Source organism: Vitis riparia, chromosome 19 (assembly GCF_004353265.1).
Source record: "Vitis riparia cultivar Riparia Gloire de Montpellier isolate 1030 chromosome 19, EGFV_Vit.rip_1.0, whole genome shotgun sequence".
Classification (NCBI taxonomy): Eukaryota; Viridiplantae; Streptophyta; class Magnoliopsida; order Vitales; family Vitaceae; genus Vitis; species Vitis riparia.
In genome coordinates, this window is record NC_048449.1 from 20,467,188 (window position 1) to 20,491,455 (window position 24,268).

Below are 24,268 nucleotides of genomic sequence, written 5' to 3' on the forward strand. Positions count from 1 at the left end.
GTTTTATTTTATAAGAATTGCAATGGATTTTGGCCAAAAAACAAGTTTCACAATCAAAAGAAGTACAATCCAATCTTTTAAATAAACCTGGAAACAAATGTTTTAAATAGAAAAAACTAGGATGTCCAATCTGTTATGCCATAACATTATTTGATCATGCATAGAGATTGAATAAACACTACCAATAAAACCCTGAGCTTGTTTATTCTCAAACCAGTTGTCATCAACAAAATAGTAGAGATTGTCGATCAATCTAGCACTACCAATCATCATACTCGAGTTCAAATCCTGGAATTCACAAAGAGAGGCACAAAAAACAACATAATAATTAGAATCCTTAGATAAACTACTTACAAATAAGAGATTACAAGAGAGTTTTGGGACATGTAAAATGGATTGTAAAACAATCTTATCAGATAAACGAATAGAGCCTTGCCCAGCAATAGAAAATAAGCTTCCATTTGCAATACGTACTTTTTTATTTCCAAAACAAGGTGTATAAGAAATAACAAATGAGGTAAATTAGTCATGTGGTTAGAGGCACCTGAATCTATGATCTAAGGTGCAGATAATAGAAGAAAATATGCACACGAAAGACTACCTGACTGAGCTACAGATGCTATAGGAGTACCAGGAGTTGGTGGAGCAGGTTTTAGCAGTTGTAACAGTTGGTCTAATTGTTTTTTGCTCAATGAGGGTGTCTTGGCAGCATGTGCTTTAGCAGGGAAACGATTAGAGTTGCTTTGCTTATTAGTCTTCCATTCAATGGGCTTTCAATTAGCTGGCTTCCCATGTAGTTTCCAACAGGTTTCACGAGTGTGGCGTGGTTTATTACAATGATCACACCAAACTCTTAGTTTGTCATTTAGATGGCGCTGGTTATTAGGATTGCGAGAAGCCGTTACTGTAGTGCTCAATAAGGCTGAGTTTTCCACAAGCCCAGAGAGCTTCTTCCTAAGCATAAGATTCCTCTAGATTTCCTCACGACACACTTCACCTAGAGAAGGGAGAGGTTGTTGACCAATGATCTACCTTGAACTTCATCAAACTCAACATTAAGCCCAACTAAAAATTTGAATATCCATGAACTTTCTACCATTTTCTTAAATATAGTTACAATCATTCATATTTTCCACTCATAATCATTGAATAAGTTAAGATCCTGCCATAAACTCCTAAGCACATTAAAATATTTGGTAACCGAATTCTCACATTGACAAATATCACCCAGTTTGAGTTGTAACTCATAGATTTGGGATTGATTTCCAAGGTTTGAATACATCAGAATAATGTTGTCCCAAAGAACTTTGGTAGTAGGGTAACACATATAATTCGAGCTAATCTCCATCTCCATGGAATTTACAAGCCATGCCATGATCATGGAGTTTTTTGCATCCCAAGTGGCATATCTAAGGTCCATTTTTGCTGGTTCTTTGGTGTCACCAGTCAAATAACCAATTTTTCCTCAGCCCCTAATGTACATCCGAACAGATTGTGACCATTTGAGATAATTGTTCTCATTAAGGTGGATTGTGGTGATCTGGACAGAGTGGGGATGAGAATTAGATGTGGGTAATTTTGAGGAATTGGAACCAATAATAATGGAAGGAGTAGATTTGAAAATTTCTGACATGGTAAAGAGATAGCAATAGAAACGAAAAAGGGAAGAAGAACAAAACTAGAAAGAATGAGAGGAAAAAAAAAGGGAATAACCAATTAACTTGGCTCTGATACCATGTAGAAAAGGAAAAGAAAAATGTCTTATATTAAATTGAATAAGGAAGGGAAACATGCTTCATTTTATAGAAAAGTTACAACAAATAAAACTAAATCTACAGTTGTACATCGAAATTTCTAGGAATAGAATAAATTTAAAATATACAACTTATCCCTAAAAAACAACAACTTATCCTTAAAAAATAATAACAAATTATCCCTAAAAAATAAGTAACAACCAAATTATCCCTAAAAAATAGGTAATAACCAGATCAGAAAAATTATGATATGATTAAGATTCTCAACAACTCATCTATGTTTTGTATCCTTCTTTGTATAGAGGATTGGGTACTTCTTAGAAGGATCGCCAATCCTTCTTTGTATTTAATATTTTAATACAATGAAATCATTGTTTCTTATATAAAAAAAGGTGGCCATAAGCTTTCTCAAAATCAATTTTAAGAACCACCACTAGCTCCCCCGAACTTAAACTTTTGTCCATGAGCTCATTAGCAATCAACATTGTATCAAAGATCTATTTGTCCTTGAAAAAGGATCTTGTGGAAATGAAAGGTCTTATGCAACAATTCTCGAATTTTCCTTGAAAGGATCTTAGTAAGGTGGTTGAACGAATGGGCCATTGTTAATATTGTTGAAACCGTAGGACTTTTATGAGTTTGAATTTAAAATAAAACTAGAAGATGAGGCTTGACTGAGTCCTATTATTCTAGGTTATTTAGTTTGGATAAGTCCTAGTGTATTTAAATTTGATTTTATTTCTGATTTGAATTAGAGAGAATATTGGATGATATTTTGTAGGTTGGTTAGTGGCTAAATTTAGGGTTTGCTTCGTTTATTTAAGTTCTGGATGTAAACGTTTTTTTTTTAATAAAGTATTATTTAGTTTCTCTTCCAAATTCAATAAATATCAATAATAAAGTATGTCTTAGGGGCAAGAATGATAAAGCTAGTGGTAATGCTTTTATTGAAGAACCTAGATTTATAAAATTCTCTAAAAACTTTGAATAAGCCCTCTTTTAATTTAGATCAAGGGTGCTAATAAAAAGCTAAAGAGAAACATCTAGGAGCTTTCTCCCTATTCATTTAAAAGGCAACCTGCTCATTTCCTCCTTTGGAAAAGGATGCATCAACCACCTAACACCTTCCTTGGAGATAGGAGGCCAATTTAAGCCATTGAGGTTCCAATTATCCCCATTTAATGTTCCATAAGGTGAACAACAAATGTCAATATCACCACAAAAATACATCCTTGGTCAAGTGTCAACTTTCTATCCTTTGCCACAAGGGACTTACTTTAATGGTGTTTTTCTTTCCTTCTACCACTTGTAATATTATTAAGAAGCCTTGGACTTGGAATTTTCGTTTTTCTTCCACTTCACTCTTGATTATTGTCTCTATTAAACTTCCTTGTTCACTAGTATTTGTTATAACTCCACTTTCTTGGAAAATGTGATGGTTGCATACATCTGACAAGGTCCCAAATTCTTCAGTAGATTTATGTAAACTAACATTCTAAGAATCGAGGCTTTTTTATTGTCCCTAACATCCTTGAATGTGACATTACTCCAAACTTTGATTTTTTAAAGGCCCAACATTTTTGACATAATTTTGTCTCTCCCACTCCATCTAATTCTTTGCCCGCCAGGCTCTCACCAATGTCTAAAACCCATATGTAGGAACCACATATTCTCAAACCAGAAAGGAGAAGGATCTTAGGTAAAACAATTATAGTTTTCTACCATAAGATAGTGAATAGGCAATGATATAATTACAGCAGAGTTCCATCTCTAACTTTCTGAATTGATAAACTGTACTTTAGGAGTCAAACTTTTGATTCATGGAGTAGTTTCAGCACTACTGTAAACTAAATAGCTAATTGAGATGTTTCGATGCAATTTATCTTCACCTTTCCAAATTTGTCATCCTTCCCTTATCCTGTAGGAGATGATATGTGCTATCTCTGAAATTGAAAGTGATAGACAGCCACTTGCTGAACGGTATGACAAAAAGGCTAAAGACACTACTCTGGGGATCATGCAACTTCTACCAAAAACTGCTGATTGGCTGGTTAGGTATTAGCTAAATGTTCTCATGCCAATTGGAAAAGATCATCATTATTAAAAGGTGAATTTTTTAATTTGTTTTAAAATTATTTTGTGAAGTTAAAATTGGAATTTGTTTGTAGGGAGTTGGGCTACCGGACATATGAAGTGGAAGGGAATCCAATCCTTCTGTTCAGGCCTTTTATAAATGTATACCTAGGTGCTGCCTACCTTAAGTGGTTATCAAACTATGATGGAAAGTAAGTTATGAATATGGATTTTGTTTCATCCATCTTTTATTTATAACTTCTTGTTCAGCTTCCTACATATCCTTTTGACTGCAAGCAACATTATGTTTCCACACTGATTAAGACAACTATCTTTTTGGATTTCTTTGCTACTTAAGTAATGATATTCAGGATTATGTCTGCAGAGAAAGAAGTGAAGAGTTTGTAGTTCGGGCATACAAAGGTGGCCCAAAGAAGGCAGCTCATAAGTCAACTTTGGAATATTGGAAGCGCTATCTTTCAGTTAAAGAAAGTCTTCCATTTAGGTAGTGGTTTCCACTCCATGATACTAACTTGGGAAATACATCCGTCCTATTATTTCCGGAATGTTTCTCTAACATAACACACTAAATAGGTGGAAAGTCATACTATATCTGACCCTTTAAGTACTTGGTGTCTCTGATGAACGATTAATGAAGTTTCTATTTTTTTTGGACTTGTTTGAACATGTCTGTGTGTGTGTGTGTGTGTCAGGGAGTGTCAATGATGAATTTCTTAAGTTGGATGAAAATGTTAATAATCTTATCCCTGGTATTTTGAAAAATATCATGGTGAAATTTCTTATTTATTGGGGATAGAAGAGGAATTGCATTATTTCCACCCTATTGGTGGTAGAACCCAGGATTTTGCATTGCCTTTGTCTTGAATTGCATTATTTCCACCCCATTGGTGGCAGAACCCAGGATTTTGCATTGCCTCTGCTATTAAGTTGCATTGCCTCTGATCTTCATTATGTAATCCTATATGTTGTGCATATTAAGTTTCCACTATTACATATTCCTAATACCATTTTTCTTTTTATATTTTATTGACTGAGAACTACATTATTCTGAACTGTAGGCTGTAATATCTCTCATATGGTAAGGGTTGTATAACTATTTGTTTAGTCACTGAGCAGTACTAATGTTGGAAAGAAGTAGGAGTCAATGTCTAATGGAAGAAAGATAAATTTCTGAAAATGATTACAAGCTTTTGCATTTCTGCAGAAAATCTTTGTACGATGGCCCATATCCAAATGATGCTTCTGGTTCTGGTGCACCTGTTTCAGTAATTAAAGGTATTGTTGTTAGAGCTATATGAGGTTATTTGCATGACATTCTCATTGTGTTGCCGTTAGCAACTACTCAAGCAGTAGTTGTCTGTGAGAAAAAGAGAACAGAAGACAAGGAAAAGAGGATAAAGAACCAATGAAACCTAAAAGAGGGTCTGTCCTAACCTAATCTACAGTCATTACCTAGAAATAGTGTGTGTGCATTTATGTGTATAATCACATGTGTGTGTGATTTGTGAATTTGTGTTTGTTGTGCTTATGTGTGTGAAGTAAGATTACAACTGAATTTCATAAATGGTCTCCACTCCTATCATGTTGGTGCATGTATGTTTGACATGCTAAACGTATCAAAGGTCTGAATAAACATGTCTGACAACTCCTCTAGCAAGGATATTGGGAAGGTGATTGCCAATCTTTATCAACCAAGTGTAAATTTTCTTGGACTCGAGTATCTTTTCAATTAAGTTTTCAACAAACTTCGATATAATTATTCTTGTCATGTTTTTACCATAAGTTATGCCATATGCAGCTTTCTATTACAATATGGACACTAGGGTAGCTAGGCTTCCACACTGAAATTTCTCTAGCGAATCTCCAATGGGTCCAACCATATGAAATTATGAATTCACGGACACCATAGGACATTTCCTTAATCTTGATGACCTTGGCACTGCATACTAACTTTGCTATATTATGATATTATCAACAAGAAAGGTTTGGTGTTCTGAACTATAGTAGTATTGTGAATGACTGAACCAACCCAATTAGTATTTGTCAAGGCTTTAATCCTAAACATGCCTCACATTTGTATAGAATGTGTAGTGATCAGGAACAAAACACACCAGAAAACCAACAAGAATAATGCTGCAGAAATGTAACTTGAACAGAAAACAGAAAAGAAACATGACACACAAGTTTACATGATTCAGTTTTATAACCTACATCCATGGGAGCAACATCTCAAGCTGAGACATTCTCATTAGATGCTTTCAAGATTACAAAATACAATAGAGTTCAAGAGAAAAAAAAAAAACTCTGTTTTGGAAACCCAAAAACCTGAACAAGTTTTCTTTCTTCTTTCATTGACTTTCTAGAATACAAAAGCCTCTCTTAATGAAATAAACCCCAAAACATTCGTGAATATCTTCTCCTCAAAATCCGAAGAGACTATTGTTGTTGTCTTTTATATCAACTAGCTTCCCATAAAAGACAATCCCTCAATCTGAAATAACTATCAAAATAGAATATTGACAGATAGACCAAGATTTGTTCTCCAACTGAAATATTTTAAACTAACTTGACATGTCAGTATCTAACCAACAAATTAGAACCAACTCTAACATTTCTCCACCTTGGTTCTGCATTAGTCAAAAGCACCAAGGGATTCACCCCATCATAGCAACTCAGTTTCTAAAGATGTTTACCAAATTCAAGCAAAGCTCAAATTTGGCAATAGGCAAGCTCTTTGTCAATGCATCAACAGGATTTTCTTTTGTAGCTATCTTATCAACCTTGACAGCTCCACTTGAGACCACTTCCCTTATAAAATGAAGTTTAATATCAACGTGCTTCGAACGCTCATGAAACATTGGATTCCTCACAAGGTAGATAACACTTTGATTGTCACAATACACAGTCACAGTTTTCTGCTTGTATCCCAATTCTGACACAAAACCCTGCAACCATAAAGCCTCCTTGACTGCTTCAGTGGCTACTATAAACTCAGCCTCTGTTGTAGACAAAGAAACTACCTTTTGCAAACTTGCTTTCCTGCTGATCGAGCCTCCAAAGACAGTAAAAATATAACCAGATAAAGACTTCCTTGTGTCAATGCTCCCTGCATAATTTTAGTCAACAAATCCTATGATAATATCTCCCATTTCAGCTCCACCTTGATAGGAGAATCCTATACTTAGAGAACCCCTTAAGTGCCTCAAGAGCCACTTAAGAGCATGCCAATGTGCCTTCCCTAGGTTAGCCATAAACTGACTAACAACACTAACAGCATAGGCTATATCCGGCCTTGTGCAAACCATTGCATACATAATGCAACCACATTAGCGTAAGGAATCTCTTCCATATAAAGCTTTTCTTCCTCATCACTTGGAGCTTGTGCAGCTGACAACCCATACCAAACTTAACCAACACCTTCTCAAGGTAGTTTTGCTGGGATAGAAACAACTTTCTTTTTCCTCTATCTCTTATTATCTCAATTCCCAAAAATTTTCTGGTCACTTCCATGTCCTTCATGTCAAATTCACCTCTAAGACTCTTTTTGAGCTTGCTAATTTCCTGCTTATCCTTACTAGCTATCAACATGTCATCAACATATAGCAAAAGATAAACAAAACCAGCATCATTGACTCTTTAATAGTAAACACAAGAGTCATACTCACTTCTTTTAAAGCCAATTCTCAACATGAATTCATCAAATCGTCTATACCACTGTCTAGGTGATTGTTTTAGACCATATAGAGATTTCTTTAGGAGGCATACCTGATTCTCACTTCTTGTACAAAGCCCTTAGGTTGCTTCATGTAGATGGTCTCTTCTAGATCTCCATGTAGAAAGGGGGTTTTGACATCCATTTGTTCCAATTCAAGGTCTTCCTTAGCAACTATTGACAAAATAGTTCTAATAGAGGTGTGCTTTAGCACATGGGAAAAAATCTCATTGTAATCAAACACTCGATTGTTGTGTAAACCCCTTAGCTACCAACCTTGCCTTATACCTGTCAAAATATTGTGTGAATGACCGAATACCTTGGCCTTGAGTTTTGTATATTATATATAGACTTTACAAGGATGCTTTACATGGAAAGCAAATAAAAAACAAATAAATTACAGCATGATTCTAGCTCTATACATGTAAACTATAATCTATCAAATAATATATGCTAACTGTACAGAATAATCAATGGAGAAATAAGGAAACATTGTGGGCTAAAATAAGGAAAGAAGGGTGGACTAAATTAAGGAAGGTGTGGACAGCAAGTGTGGGCTAAAATATGGAAGGTGTGGAGGGCTAAAATAAGGAAGGTGTGGAGGGCTAAAATAAGGAAGGTGTGGACAGCAAGTGTGGGCTAAAATATGGAAGGTGTGGAGGGCTAAAATAAGGAAGGTGTGAAGGGCTAAAATAAGGAAGGTGTGGACAGCAAAGCTGTCCTTTGACAGCCTCCCTCAAATTGATGCAGGTTGATCAACAAGCATCAATTTGCTACTTAGCAAGCAATGTCGATGACGAGGGAGAGCCTTGGTGAAGATATCAGCTATTTGTAAGTCGGTGGAAATATGTGGAAGAGTGATAACACGAGCTTCAAAGGCTTCACGGATAGAGTGACAGTCCACTTCAATATGCTTTGTGCGCTCATGATAGACAGGATTGGCCGTGATCTGAATAGCGCTTGTATTATCGACATGTAGAGGTGTAGGATCGGTCTCAGAAAAATCTAACTCCGCAAGCAAACCTCGAAGCCAAATGATTTCAGAACAAGCAAGAGACATCGCCCGGTACTCAGATTCTGTAGATGACTTAGAGACTCTGTCTTGCTTCTTACTTTTCCAAGATATCAATGCATCACCTAAGAACACACACCAACCAGTGATGGAGCGACGGGTATCCGCACAACCAGCCCAATCAGCATCACTATAAGCAGCAAGGCGAGTAGAATTGCCTGCAGGGAAGAACAAGCCACGAGTAGAAGTGCCTTGAACATAGCGTATGATCCTACGAACGGCAGCCAAATGAAGATGACGAGGAGTCTGAAGGAACTGGCTGACTTGCTGTACAGCAAAAGAAATGTCCGGTCTAGTAATGGTGAGATAAACAAGGCTACCCGCCAACTTCCTGTATAAACTGGGATCAGCAAGTAAGTCGCCCTCCTCTTTGCGAAGCTTGACATTTAATTCCATGGGAGTATCAACAGAAGTAGCCCCTTGTAGACCAGCTGTAGCCACCAAGTCACTTGCATACTTATGTTGATTGAGGGAAATACCAGAGGGACTATGATGCACCTCAAGACCAAGAAAATATGTGAGAGACCCAGATCTTTCATATGAAAGGACTCGGAGAGATGAGTTTTGAGCTGACCAAGTAAAGCAGAATCGGAACCAGTGATCACAATATCATCAACATAAACCAAAAGAACAACAATACCCATGTCTGATTTCCGAAGAAACAAGGAAGTGTCATACTTGCTCTGCCTGAATGAAAATTGTAATAAAGTGGTGCGGAATTTATCAAACCAGGCTCTCGGAGCCTGTTTGAGACCATAAAGAGAGCGACGAAGCTTACACACATGTGAAGTCGGAGAGGGAAACAATCCCGGGGGTGGCTTCATATAAATACACTCTTTAAGATCCCCATGAAGAAAAGCATTTTTTACATCCATCTGATGTAGTGGCCAATCACTGGAAGCAGCAAGAGCTAGAATTGTACGAACAGTAGTCATTTTAGCCACAGGAGCAAAGGTCTCTTCATAATTGACACCATATTCCTGATTATTCCCAAGTGCAACAAGCCGAGCTTTGTAACGATCCAAACTTCCATCAGATCGGACCTTGACTGAGTAAACCCATTTGCAACCCAGAGGAACAATAGTGGGAGGACAGGGCTCAATGTCCCAAGTGTGATTGGCCTCTAGAGCGGCAATTTCTTCCTGCATAGCTTGTCGCCAACAATCATGCTTAGCAGCATGTGAGTAGCATGTGGAATATCAAATTTGGACAATGCAGCAGTAAGGGCTGAAATAGAATTGCCAGAACTGGAAGAGGGAAATCCATACCTATTCGGAGGTACAGACACTCGAGAAGAGCGACGTACTGAAGGTGCTGCAACTGACTGCATCTGGAGCGTGGTAGGATCAGATATCGGGTGAGCCACTGAAAGAGACTGTGAGCGGGAGCGTCTCGTATACACAATACCTGGTTGAAAGCGAGAACTGACTGGATGAAGATCTGAGAACTGTTGCTCAAAGGAGGGAAGGACCACAGTAGAAGAGGATGACACAGTAGAAGAGGATATAGGAAAGAAATGTTGATTTTCAAAGAAAATAACATTCCTAGAAATACGTGTACGATGTAATGTAGGATCATAGCAAACAAATCCCTTTTGACACATATTATATCCCAAGAAAGCACATCGAACAGATTGAGCAGATAATTTATGTCGCTCATGAGGAGGTAAATGAACAAAGCATACACAACCAAAAATACGAAGGTGATCATAACTAGGTTGCTTAGCAAATAAGCGGAAATAGGGAGACTCCATAATGTAGGACTTGAGAAGGTAAACGATTAATCAAGTGAGTAGCAGTTTTAGAGCCTCTACCCAAAACATGGATGGAACAGAAGATTCTAACAAGAGAGTACGTACCACATCTAAAAGATGACGATTTTTGCGTTCGCAACTCCATTTTGTTGAGGAGTAGAGGGACATGAACGTTGATGAATAATACCCTTAGAAGCCAAGAATGCTTGAAACTCAATAGACAAATACTCACCACCGGAATCTGTGCGTAATGTCTTAATAGAAGTAGAAAATTGATTGTCAACATACGCTAAAACTCAGTGAAAGTACGAAAGACCTCAGATTTAGAGCGAAGAAAGTAGACCAAGTAAATCTGCTATGATCATCATGAAAGTCACATAATATTTAATTTCTCATGTGAACTAACCGGGGAAGGTCCCCAAACATCACTATGGATAAGATCAAAGCAATGAGATGCTCTACTTGCATGCAAAGGAAGGGAAGAGTTTTACTTTTACCAAGTTTGCAAGAATCACACTCAAGAGATAAAGAATAACGATCCTTATTACCAGGTAAATCAGAGTTCAATACATGAGATAAGATTTGAGTATTGGGATGGCCTAAACGACGATGCCACACCATACTAAGATCTGAAACATTATTACAAGCAAAAGACTTAATAGAAGAAGTGGAGAAAAATCTGGAACAGGTAAAAATAGTGGAAACAAGCGCCCCACTTTAGGTCCCTTGCGATCGGCTTCCCCGTTACCTGGTCTGCACAACACAACATTACCAGAAAAATTAACAGCACAATTTTATCAACTATTGGCCAACAGAAATAAGATTCGTGGAAAGCTGAGGAGCAAGAAACACGTCAGTGAACTTAGAGGAGGCATCGCCGATAGCAGCTATGGGCAAAGAGCTGCCATTGGCAGTCTGAATGGAGATGACCAGCGTAGGGCCGAACATGACACAAAGCGGTGGGATTATTAGTCATGGATTAGAGGCCCCCGAGTCACGTACCAGAGTTAGTAGAATTGTACCTTGAAACCCATTGCTGATAATGCTGAAATTAATATCTGTTGCACCATTTCTGGGGTGCAATAATCTGGTGCAGGAGGTGCAGGAATAGAGCACGCAGCTGAAGGAGAGTCGTCTGTTGCAGAAGTTGCTACAGGAGGGATAATAACCGAAGTCTGAAATGCGTGGGCCTGACGATTCTGGGGGCGAATACGACATTCTTTGATAATGTGACCCTTCTTCTTGGCAATAAGAACAAAACTTCTTAGGGCAAGTGGCAGCAATATGCCCATATTCCTTGCAGCAAAAACACTGCAAGTTTTTAGAATGCATAGGTGGTCCGCGGCCTTGGGCAGCATAAGCTACAGTTGTCGTCCCGGAACTGCCATGAGATTGCTCCAAATAGCTTGAGTACTAAGCGTTGCTCTTCGCGAAGTAACTCACCAAAACAAATATCAAGAGAGGGAAAAGTTGATGGTTTTTCAACATCCGTGCCATCAATATGACCCCAAAGGTCTTTTCCCTTGAGAAAAAGTTCAAATTGAAATGCCCAGGTAGAATAATTTATGCCTGTAAACTTACACACAGAGGTGCGGAATCCATAGAAAATAAATAGACTTGACCGAAAAAAATAGAACTCGAGACAAAAGGATGGACCAAAAAAAATCCCAGAAGAAAACTGAACAACCACAGAATACTGAGAAAAATGGTTGTGGTTGGGTGCAGCACGGATCAACACAGACTTGACCGAAAGATACGAGAGGCACCTCCGAAACCGAAAAGACAGAAAAGAATTTGAGGGAAGAAAAATTAGCAACCTTACTCTGATACCATGTCAAAATATTGTGTGAATGACCGAATACCTTGGCCTTGAGTTTTGTATATTATATATAGACTTTACAAGGATGCTTTACATGGAAAGCAATAAAAAACAAATAAATTACAGCATGATTCTAGCTCTATACATGTAAACTATAATCTATCAAATAATATATGCTAACTGTACAGATAATCAATGGAGAAATAAGGAAACATTGTGGGCTAAAATAAGGAAAGAAGGGTGGACTAAATTAAGGAAGGTGTGGACAGCAAGTGTGGGCTAAAATATGGAAGGTGTGGAGGGCTAAAATAAGGAAGGTGTGGAGGGCTAAAATAAGGAAGGTGTGGACAGCAGTGTGGCTAAAATATGGAAGGTGTGGAGGGCTAAATAAGGAAGGTGTGAAGGGCTAATAAGGAAGGTGTGGACAGCAAAGCTGTCCTTTGACAATACCTTGGAGCTTATTTTCTTAGAATTCCTTCATTCCTTTTGAAAATCCATTTGCAGCCAACAAGTTTCTGGTTTTCTGGTTTCTTTACCAAAATCCATGTCTAATTTTTCTCATGAGACTCCATTTCTTCATGCATTGACTTGACCCAATGTTTGTTGTCCCTTGACTTTATTGCCTCTTTATAACTAAGAGGTTCCTGGTCATCTACTTCTTTTGCAGCAGACAAAGCGTATGCCATTATATCAGCATACCCGAACCTTTGTGGAGGTCTAGTAACCCTTCTTTGTCTATCTCTTATAAGTAAATAGGCATCTATATTAGCTTGAGTTCCTACTTGATCATTTTGATCTTCTCCTGAACCTGGATCAGCTTCTAAAATTTCTTCTTGTGTTTGAGCATGATTTTGGGTAACACCATGCTCCATCTCAAGCCCAATAGAATGTTCTTCCTCATTAACCTGAGTATGATTAGTCTTGGGAGCCTTTGAGAGTGGCATGTTAACTTCATTAAACACCACATCACAGCTAATAACACATTTTTGGTTTCTTGGTTCAATACACCATAATTTGTACCCCTTAATACTATCCGGGTACCCTAGAAAAATGCATTTTAATGCTCTAGGTTGAAGCTTGTCTTGCTTTATATGAGCATACGCTGAACAACCAAAGATCCTCAGGTTTCCATAATCAGCAGGGTGTCTTGACCAAGCTTCCTGTGGGGTTTTAAACTGCAATGCAGCTGATGGACATCAGTTTACAAGGTAGCAGGCTGTTTTCAAAGCTTCTCCTCAGAATTGTCTTCCCAAACCAGCATAGAAAAGCATACATCTCACACGTTCCAGCAGTATTCTATTCATTTTCTCCGCAAGGCCATTCTATTGTGGTGTGCCTCTAACTGTCAAATGCCTTGCAATATCATGCTCTTGACAGTATCTAGTGAACTGATCTGAGCAAAACTCCCACCCATTATTAGTTCGTAGCTTCTTTACTTTTTTTGTTGGTTTGATTTTCAATCAATGTCTTCCAATTCTTGAAGGCTTGTAGAGCTTGGTCCTTTGTTTTTAACACATAAACCCAAACCTTCCGAGAAAAGTTATCAATAATCGAGATGAAATAGCTTGTTCCACCTAAAGTCTTGATTCTCGATGGACCCCATAGATCCGAGTGAATATAGTCTAGAATGCCTTTAGTTTTATGAATTGCATTTCCCAACTTGACTCTGTTACTTTTACCAAATATGCAATTCTCACAAAACTCCAAGGTCCCTAACTTGTCATTCCCAAGTAAGCCTTGCTTGCTTAACTCATTGAGACCCCTTTCACTCACATGTCCTAACCTTAGGTGCCATAACTTTGCTCTTTCATTCTCTTTCTTTACTGCAGTAGCTATCAAACGAGTAATTAGAATTATTGTTCCAACTAAAGTGTAAAGTCCATATTTTAGTTCTCCTTCCATAAGAGTTAAAGCCCCCTTAGATATCTATAGAACCTTGACCAATCTTAACCGAGCAGCCAATACTATCCAGCATGCCAATGGACAATAAATTCCTCTTTAGTTCAGGAACATATCTCACATCCTTCAACAATCTTTCTGATCCATCGAACATTTTAAATCTGATGGAACTGATCCCTAGCACCTTGCATGATTTATTATTTCCAAGAAGCACCATGCCACCTTCAGTTTGTTGAAATTCCTGAAAGCAATTTTTGTTAAGGGTCATATGGAATGAACAGCCTGAATCTAGGAGCCATTCTCCACCAGAATCATTACTTGAAACCACCAAAACATCAGCTAAGTCATAGCCATCCGAAGCAACAGCTGCAACACCCAAATCCTTCTGGTTTAACTTTTCACCCTTCTTTTTCCTTTTAGGACACTCTTTCTTGTAATGCCCCTCCTTGTGACAATAGAAACATTTTCGCCCTACTTTAGACTTCGAGCAAGACTTTCCTTTGTTGTTTCTTGAATCCCTTTTCTCTGTTCTTCCTCATGCAGTCAGACCTTCACCATTGTCAGCTTCTTTATTTTCTGATCTCATAGACAGTTCTTTTGAATTCAAAGATGCCTTGACTTCTGACATTGTCAAGGTTTGTTTTCCATAGAGTAGAGTGTCAACAAAATGCTCGTACACTTTAGGTAAAGAACTCAATAGAAGAATAGCTTGATCCTCCTCTTCTATCTTAACGTCTATATTCTTAAGATCAAGAATTACCTTATTAAATTCATCAATATGTTTCTTAGCTCCTTTGTTTCATCCATGTGCAAATAATATAATCTCTTCTTCAAGTATAGCCTGTTTGCTAGAGATCTTTTCAAATACAAGGTCTCTAATCTTTACCAGACTTTGACTGCAGTAGTCTACTTGGAAACCTCTCTTAAAACTTCATCACTGAGGCACAAGAGAATTGCACTATGTGCCTTTTCTTGAATGCTTGCAGCCTTTGAAGTGTCGATCATGGCTGCTAACTCTTCTCTTGAAATTGCCACTGCCAAACCTTGATCAACAAGTAGAGCTTTCATCTTAATTCTCCACAAACTGAAATTGTTCTCTCCCATGATCTTATCAACTTCAAATTTTGTACTAGCCATTGATAAGGTTCCTAAGAACTTGATCCATGCTCACCGCACCAATTGTAGTGATCAGGAACAAAACACACCAGAAAACCAACAAGAACAGTGCTACAGAAATGTAACTTGAACAGAAAATAGAAAAGAAACATGGCACACAGTTTACATGGTTTAGTTTTATAACCTACATCCATGGGAGCAGCATCTCAAGCTGAGACATTCTCATTAGATGCTTTCAAGATTACAAAATACAATAGAGTTCAAGAAAAAAAAAAAAAAAACACTGTTTTGGAAACCCAGAAACCTGAACAAGTTTCTTCTTTCATCGACTTTCTAGAATACAAAAGCCTTTCTTAATGGATAAAACCCCAAAACATTCATGTATATCTTCTCCTCAAAATCCGAAGACTATCCCTTAGTCTGAAATAACTATCAAAACAGAATATTGACAGATAGACCAAGATTTGTTCTCCAACTAAAATCTTTTAAACTAACTTGACATGTCAGCATTTAACCAACTAATCAGAACCAACTCTAACAGAATGTCTTTATTTTATAGTTTTTTTTTTTTGGCTTATTGGGACACAAACCTGGAATTTGGACATCCTTACTCCAAGTCCTTGCCACCCAAGCCAAGTCGAAGGACTACAAAATGTCTTTATTGGATTGGGACACTATGAGTTGGTTTGGCAGATGCATCCTAGATTGTAAACATTTTCAATAAAGTGAAAAAAGAAAAACAAAAAAAAAAAAAAAAAGAAAGGGATAGAGAGAGAATAAGGAAGAATAGTAAGAGATTTTAACATTCTTTTCACTATGTTTTTATTTAAAAAAAAAACAATAATTTCTCTCTCATTGATAATCGGTGAAGGAATATACAACTTTATGAGGAAACTAATGGACATAGAAATCCTATACAATTGGGTAAACATAGAAAATTCTGGGTCACAAAAAAATTAAGAAACTAACTAATGTATAAGAAATCTCTAATTGAAATAATTATAGGGAATCTTTCATTAATTGAGAGAATTTAGTCGTCTTTCCTTCAATGAAGGGATTAAGTCAAATCCCTTTTTCAAGCCCCCCCCCCCCTCTTAAGCTAATGAGTAGATATTAATCATCCCCATGTGCTTGTAATTGTTTAAAATGAGTGACTAGTAAGCCCTTAAGTCAATATATCTACTAGATAACCTCTTGTAAAAATGTAGGGAGTAAAAATAAGTTCACTATCCAATTTTTTCATGTAATGTCGAGCCATTTCATGTGTAGTCCCATCATGCTATATTAGATTGTGAGCTATATTAATAGGATGTTTCTTATCATCATAAATTCTCATTGGTCCTTCCCATTTCAAGATTAGCTTGATGTAGCCAACAATTACTTCTTACTCCTTTGAGTAGCAACAAGGTTTTCTCCAAAAGGGTACAATATCCTGATGTTGACTTATGATACACAACTGATCCTACCCAATTAGTATCTTTATGAGCTTCTAAATCCTTTCTTGTCCCCCTTTTGTAAAAAATACCCTTTTTAGTTTTTTTATAGACTATCTCCATGTGTTTTTCCCTGTGTGAGTGCATAAATTGGCTCACAACACTCACAACATAGGCTATATCTGGTGTAGTATGTGACAAGTAAATCAACTTCTCCACTGAAGGCTAGTATTTTCATCAGTCTAGTACTAAACCCTCATTTCCTTCATCAAGTCTATGATTCAGTTCCATTGGAATTTCTATTGCAACCTATTGTTCTAGTTTCTTGAGAAGATATAGTTATATTTTACCATGAGATTAAAATTCCTTCTTTCAAATGTGCAACTTTGATTCCCAATAAATATTTAAGCCTTTGAGATCTTTATTTTCAAACTCTTTCATGAGATGCTTCTTTAACGCCTCTATTTTGTCCAAATTGTTTCCACTCATGATGATATCATCAACATAAACAACTAGAGCTGTCACCTTTCCAAATTGAGTGTTTTGCGAATGCTATGTGATCTCCTTAACTTTGATGATATCTCATATTTACCTTAGCTTTAGTCTTCCAAACCATTTTCTAATATATTGTTTAAGGCTATATAATGCCTTCTTAAGTTTACAGACCTTGATTGTATCAACACTTTGATCTAAGTAAGGTGGTATCTCCATGTACACTTCCTTCTCTGAATCTCCATGTAAGAAATCATTCTTTATTAGCTAAGTATAAAAGTCTCCTTGTAGCCTTGGCTACTAGCCTAGCCTTATATCTTTCAAGAGTCCTACCAATTCTATACTTCATTGTAGATACCCACTGGCACCCAAGTGGTTTCTTTTCTTTATGAAAATCAACTGTCTAACATGTTTTGTTTCTTTCTAGTGCTCTCATACCCTCACTCATAGCCTTCTGTTAGTTCTTATCCCCAGGTGCCTCTTTTAATAGTTTTTGGTATTTCGATGGGGTTTGAGTAACAAAGGCTCGATACTAGGGTGATAGCTTATCAAAGGAGACAAAGTAGGAAATGGGATACTGAGTGCATTGTGTAGTACCTTTTCTACAAGTTGTGGGCAAATGAAGATCATAAAGAATGTTAGGACTCAAATAAGTTTGGCTTTGCTTACTTGATGATAAAACTTCAGTACCTGCCATGGGTCCAACAGCGTGATCATTTGGGGTTTCTAGGACTGATTGCTTCTTTCTCATATAGACCTTGAGTGGCAAATTATGATCCCCTCCCCCTCTTTCTCTTTTATGTTGATCAGCAATTGCTCATTTTCAGGTTGAGTTTTAAGTTTGGTTGCAGATATTGGTATGATGGCAGAAATTTCTGGTGCAAATGGCAAGGTAAGGTCAAGAAAGACTTCCTTTTCTTCTGCCAAAGGCTCCCCTTGAAGATAAGATTGGGTAAAATAGGATTGACTTTCAATCAAAGTATATCCATAGAGACAAAGTTATTTTGAGAGGGTAGATATAGTAATACTTGTAACTTATTGTTTGAATTTTGGCATTAAATTGGGTACAAAAGCATTTTGTGAAATATAGTAAAAATTGTGCTACCATCTGATTTTTGTTTCAAAAGATAAACCCAAGTGACTATAGTCAATAAAAATAACAAACTACTTTGCATAAAAAATTATTTTAGGTTTGAGATGGATCCTAGACATTACTATGAATTAAATTGAATGGTCTTAAAGTTTTTCCATCACGCAGGAGGAAAAGATACATGATAAACAAAGGAAACATCTTTTTCAACAAGGAAAATGGTGGATGTTCTAGCCAAAAATGACAAAACCAGTTTGGTTTTTATTGGATGGAAGTTTTTCTAGAAGTTGAGAAAGAGTTCAATGATCACCAACACCATTCTTAGCTTTAAGGTAGTACACCCTTTCTTTCTCTCTGGCATGCTCATTCATCTTCCTTGTAGCAGTGTCCTGAAAACATAGTGAGATGGAGTAAATGTAATAGAATGACTCAAAAGTGTTTTGTAATTTGATGAATTAATAACAAATTGATCCAGAGTTTGGGGATAATGTACAAGGAATCTCTTACTACTTCAGAGATTTTAGTCAAATTTCCTTCTACAAGTGATTTAATCAAATCCCTTTTCCAAAAGTTCTATTTTACATTATCTGATACACAAAAATTTAACATGTTTGTAAACTTTGATGTGCTCTTTCTATAGTGTTGAACTAGACAGTGACCTACAATGATTATCCATGTTGTCACTTACAATCTAATTGGTTCTTTGGTATCAAACTCTAAGGAGGCATTCAGTTTTCAGGCTAAGAGTAATAAGTGTCCCCATAAAGTGAACTGTTAGGAACCAGCAAAGGCAAAAATAAGGACTTCTCCTCCTAGGTACACACATCTTCAAGATTTCGATTTCAATTTAACTGCAATGAGAGCTGGTGAATATCCAAACACCTTTGGGGAGATAGGAAAGGATGGTTCAGTACATCATAGGGATGTATAAGCCATAAATCCTACAGCACGATGTAGAAGCCAGTTTGATGGTTTATTACATTGATCTATAGTCCTCACCCTACTATAATGACTAGTCATACAGTGTCTTTTGGAATGAGAAGTCACTCAAATTACTAAAATGCCCTACATTTACTCACACTATTAGAATAATATATACTCCTGCTAGAAATATCTATTCGATGTTATATTTTAGAGTTTCTCATGTTAGTTCTTTAATATTTTAAACTCCCAAGGTGGTAGTGAGCAACACATCTAGATATCAGCCTCCTCCATAAAACCATACACTCTTGGACCATGATGAAGCTGGATTTTACCCTAGGTCTCTAATTTAAAATCCCTAAAGATTTGCCAACAAGTTGGTTGCAACTTTATTCTTGCATTAATTTTTTCATTAATTAAAAGAGGAGAATGAAAATTAATGAGAAAGAACATAGTGTTTATGGGATAATATTTTTTGGCTAGCTTTTCAACATATTATGCTTGTTTGCACTTTGTTTCCTTGCTTTACATTGATTTGTTAATTGGTATAACATTTTATTTTTTATTTTTTGCCACGATAAGCTGGTCAATAGCATCATTGCTTCATTTTCTGAAAGCTTGCTATTATTAAATTTGAACAGATGGTAACCTACTAGGACACAATTAAGATGAAGGCCTAACATAAAATATTGTTCTAGTGGATTTAATTTAGTGGCTATATGATACTGTTTTCTCCTTTTTTTTAAAAAAATAATTTTTATAACTGTGGTGCAAATAAATTTTAAAGGTGTTCTCTACTGCTGGAGATGCTTACAATTTTTTTTTCTACAAATTTAATTTTCTTTGATCTTACTTGTGTTATATTCAAGAAAATTTCATGAAGTGATCAAGTAAATGCAGTTGACCTTATGAGACTTGTCCACTTCCCTTTTTAAGCTACGTTTACAGTATTTGATGCTTGTTCAACTGCACTTCTCTTGTTCTCAATTCCAGATCATCTGGATATTGCCACAAGTATTACCATGAATTCCTTCTACCTTATTTTCTAAAATAATTTCTTTTTCTTACATTACAACATAGGCTAGGATGACTTGCCTTACTTTCTGTACTTGAGATAGCAGGTGTTAATCATACATTTTGGGACTCTAGAGCTTCTCCTGAAGACATGGATGAGATGTGGAATCACCCTGATGTCCTGAAAGAGTGGAGCAAGTGCGGAGAGATACGGGGAAAGGTGCTATTTTCACATGATAAAGAGAAGAGACCTTATCTTTCTCGTGTGGAAGTGAAGGTAGACTAAATAAAATTATCCTGCCTAAAATTTTGCTAGTTGTGTATTTAACTTATGATTCACATGTTGTAGTTTCCCTCATCTTTTTACACCACTACCAAATTTTGCTATTGGAGAATGAATTTTAATCATTGATCACCATATCCACCCTTTGGAAGATTTTCTAAAAGCTGTCCTTTAGGCTAGTTTAGGATGGATAAATTTTCATTACCTATTAATAATAATAAACTTCATTCATTCTTGAGATGTTTACCACAAGTATTGCTAATCTATTTTCAGGTCTAGATATACATTTTTAAAACGCAAATAAAATAAGAAAGTAGTGATAGATAAGCTAAATTTCCATGTAATGGGGATACAATTGATTAATATATGCTAATATGTCTTGTTTGCTAGAATATAATCATTTGATGTTTTCCTATCACAACTTTTTTTAGCCAAAGATATATATATATACACTTGCTTGATCAATCCTTAAAGAAACCTATTACCTCATCTTTGACAAAATCCGAACTAAAACCTAAAACATCATAGAGAACCTATCAGGGCTTGAAGCTGTCTTCATTCAAATCTGACAAAGCAATAAACACTTCCTCCTTTGTGAATGACCTCTAAACCATTTGTCCTTTTCCTTTCCAAACCATTGAAAGATATGCCATTGATGTTAGGTTTCTAATCCCTTGTATCAAACAATAAATTGTGCAAAGCCTATACCACACCTTCCTTGATCTTGTTTTCCTCAAAGAGCCAATCCTCATTCACTTTTTACTCTTGGCTAAGAAATGCCTTCTACTTTGCACATTAGCCATTTTATGAGAAATCATAGTGTTCCTGTCATCCTCCTTAAACTAAAGTTCTTTGGATTTTTACCTCTAAGAGACTTCCACTAGCAAAGCCTACTAGCAAAAATATTCCTCTGTTTCTCTTCTAGCTTTGACCTCCTCCAAAGAAAGGCTTGATTCCCTCTCTTTGGAATCTTGGAATCCCACTTGATTTAATGCTAACTTCTTCTAAAGTGCAACATTGCCAAAGACTTCTTTGTTTCACACCTTCAAATTTTCTTTTTGCTCTTTCAATTTGGATGCTAATATGAAACTATAAGAACCTCTTAAATCACACTTCAACATGTGCCTTGTTATTTGAAAAAAATATGCCTAAATCATATTAGGGGGAAGTAATATTAACCATTGCTTACTTAATTAGTCAGTTACCTTATAAAGTGTTGGGAAGCAAAGTCCTAGTGTTATTTCCTCCTGCTAAACCTGAGGCTAACTTGAGCTTACCCGATTTTCCATATTCATCTCTTACAACCCCTATTCTAGATACCACTCCTTCAATAATCCTCAAATCTATTCCTATAGGGGCTAACACTCTTGAACTTGAGGATGTGGGTGAGAGAAATGGTAGCATTATTGTCATGCCACTATCCATCTTCTCAAGAAGAAGATTGCCAAACCCTGTTCCAAATGCTAACTCAAGAATCTGAATCCATGACATATATGAAATCTAACCCTAGTCATTCTTCTTTGTGGCTAGTTCTTGGAGACCTAAATTTTCTAATAGCTCTTAGAAAAGGAGTTAGAAATACCCAACACCCTATGTCTAACTTTATATCTTTTGATAGACTATCCTCACAATAAAAAATATTCATTACCTAATTAAATCTTATTGAAATTCCACCAACTATCCAATAGGTACTTAGGAATGAGAATTGGAGAAAAGCTATGAGTGAAGAGGTGGGTGTTCTTGAAAAGGAGTTAGAAATACCCAACACCCTATGTCTAACTTTATATCTTTTGATAGACTATCCTCACAACAATAAATCTTCATTGCCTAATTAAATCTTATTGAAATTCCACCAACCATCCAATAGGTACTTAGGAAATAGGTACTTAGAAAAGGAGTTAGAAATGCCCAACACCCTATGTCTAACTTTATATCTTCTGATAGACTATCCTCACAACAACAAATCTTCATTACCTAATTAAATCTTATTGAAATTCCACCAACCATCTGATAGGTACTTAGGAATGAGAATTGGAGAAAAGCTACGAGTGAAGAGGTGGGTGTTGTTGAAAAAAAAGAAAAAAAGACGTGAGAAATTGTTGAATCATCTAAAGGGAAGACACTAGTGGGGTGTAAATAGGTGTTTACTATAAAATAAAAGGCCGATGGAACTTTGTGGAGATATAAAGCTAGACTTGTAGCTAAAGGCTATCCTCTGATATGGAGTGGATTATCAAGAAACCATTGATCCGAGGGCAGTGATGAATACTATATTGTTATTATTATTCTTAGCAAGTAATCTTAGTTAGTCTTGGTAGCACTTTGACATTAAGAATGCCTTCTTTCATAGTGATCTCGAAGAAAAGATCTACATGGAAGCACCACCAGGGTTCAATGATGAATTTAAGACTAATAAAATATGCATACTACAAAAAAAATTATATGTCCTAAAACAATCTCTTAGAGCATGGTTTGGAGATTTGCTAAAGTTATGAGAAATTAGAAATTTTGACAGAGCCAAGGGGATCATACTCTCTTTATCAAATGGTGAATAATTGGTAAAATCACACCCTTAATTGTTTATGTGGATGATATAATCATGGCATGGGGTAATATTGAAGAAATGGACAAACTTAAGAAATGGTTTGTTTGAGAATTGGGTATAAAGACTTGGACAAACAACAATATTTCTTAGGAATTGAAGTGCCTCATTCAAGAAACAATATTTTATTTCCTTACAAAATTTTATTCTTGATCTTCTCAAAGTAACTAAGATGGTTGGACATAAGCCTGTTAACACCCATCTTGAACAAAATAATAAGCTTGGAGAAGCATCAGAAGATGCAACCGTAGACAGGGGAAGTAACTAGAAGCTAGTTAGAAGGCTCATTTACTTATCTCAAACAGAACATGATATAGCTTATGCAATGAGTGTAGTATGCTAGTTCATGCACTCTCCTAAAGAGCCTCTCTTACAAGCTACACAGAATTTTGTTATACTCGAAATCTTCTTTAGGTAAGAGAATATTCTTTAAGAAAAATAAAGAGTTGAGTTTGGAAGTTTACATTGACGTAGACTGGGCTTAATCAGTAGTAGATCTCATATCAACCTTTGGGTATTGTACTATTCTTAGAGGAAATTTGGTGACATGGAGAAATAAGAAATAAGCTATAGTTGCTAGGTTCAGTGTAAAGGCAGAGCCATGGTGTAAGGAATTTGTAAGCTACTTTAGTTAAGCAATTCTTGATGATCTAGGAGTTAAGAGGAAGGGGGCTATGAAGTTATACTACGATAATAAATCAACAATTAGTATTGCTCATAACTATTGATTTATTATTGCTCACAACCTAGTTTAACATGATTATATAAAACATGTTGAAGTGAATCGACACTTTATCAAAGTGAAGCTTGACGGTAGACTGATTTGTACTGATGTTTCAATAAATGGGCAATTTGCTGATATCCTAGAAGAAAGGTCTACTAAGTTACCCATTTTAAAAGATAACTAGCAAGGTGGAAATGGATAAATATCTATTCACCAGCTTAAGGAGGAGTATTGACAAATCTGATTGAAGATATTGGGGAATTAACTCTCTAATTTCTAATTTCTGAGATTGCATAGCTGTATTTTTCTAGTTTGATTTGTAGAGTAGAGGATTTCTAGGAATTAGTCAACTTTTTGATTTTGTGTAATTTGGTTTCCTAATTTTTTTTAGGATGGTATACTACGAATACTGTATTATTTTGTCAGAAAAATGCAATGAATAAAAATCATTTTTTTCCACATGGTGTTATGCAAAAACCATGATCTTGCA

The 24,268-nt window shown here is 36.3% G+C and overlaps 1 protein-coding gene across 1 annotated transcript in view; it reads left to right on the plus strand.

Annotated features, from left to right (window-relative positions):
* The window catches only part of LOC117909389, a 52,655-nt gene that overhangs the window by 20,974 nt on the left and 7,413 nt on the right, over window positions 1–24,268 (plus strand). The window contains exons 6-10 of the mRNA XM_034823419.1: window positions 3,679–3,809; window positions 3,923–4,039; window positions 4,213–4,332; window positions 5,053–5,123; window positions 20,277–20,446. Coding sequence (XP_034679310.1) covers window positions 3,679–3,809; window positions 3,923–4,039; window positions 4,213–4,332; window positions 5,053–5,123; window positions 20,277–20,446 — 609 coding nt within the window. The remainder of the gene's footprint in view (window positions 1–3,678; window positions 3,810–3,922; window positions 4,040–4,212; window positions 4,333–5,052; window positions 5,124–20,276; window positions 20,447–24,268) is intronic.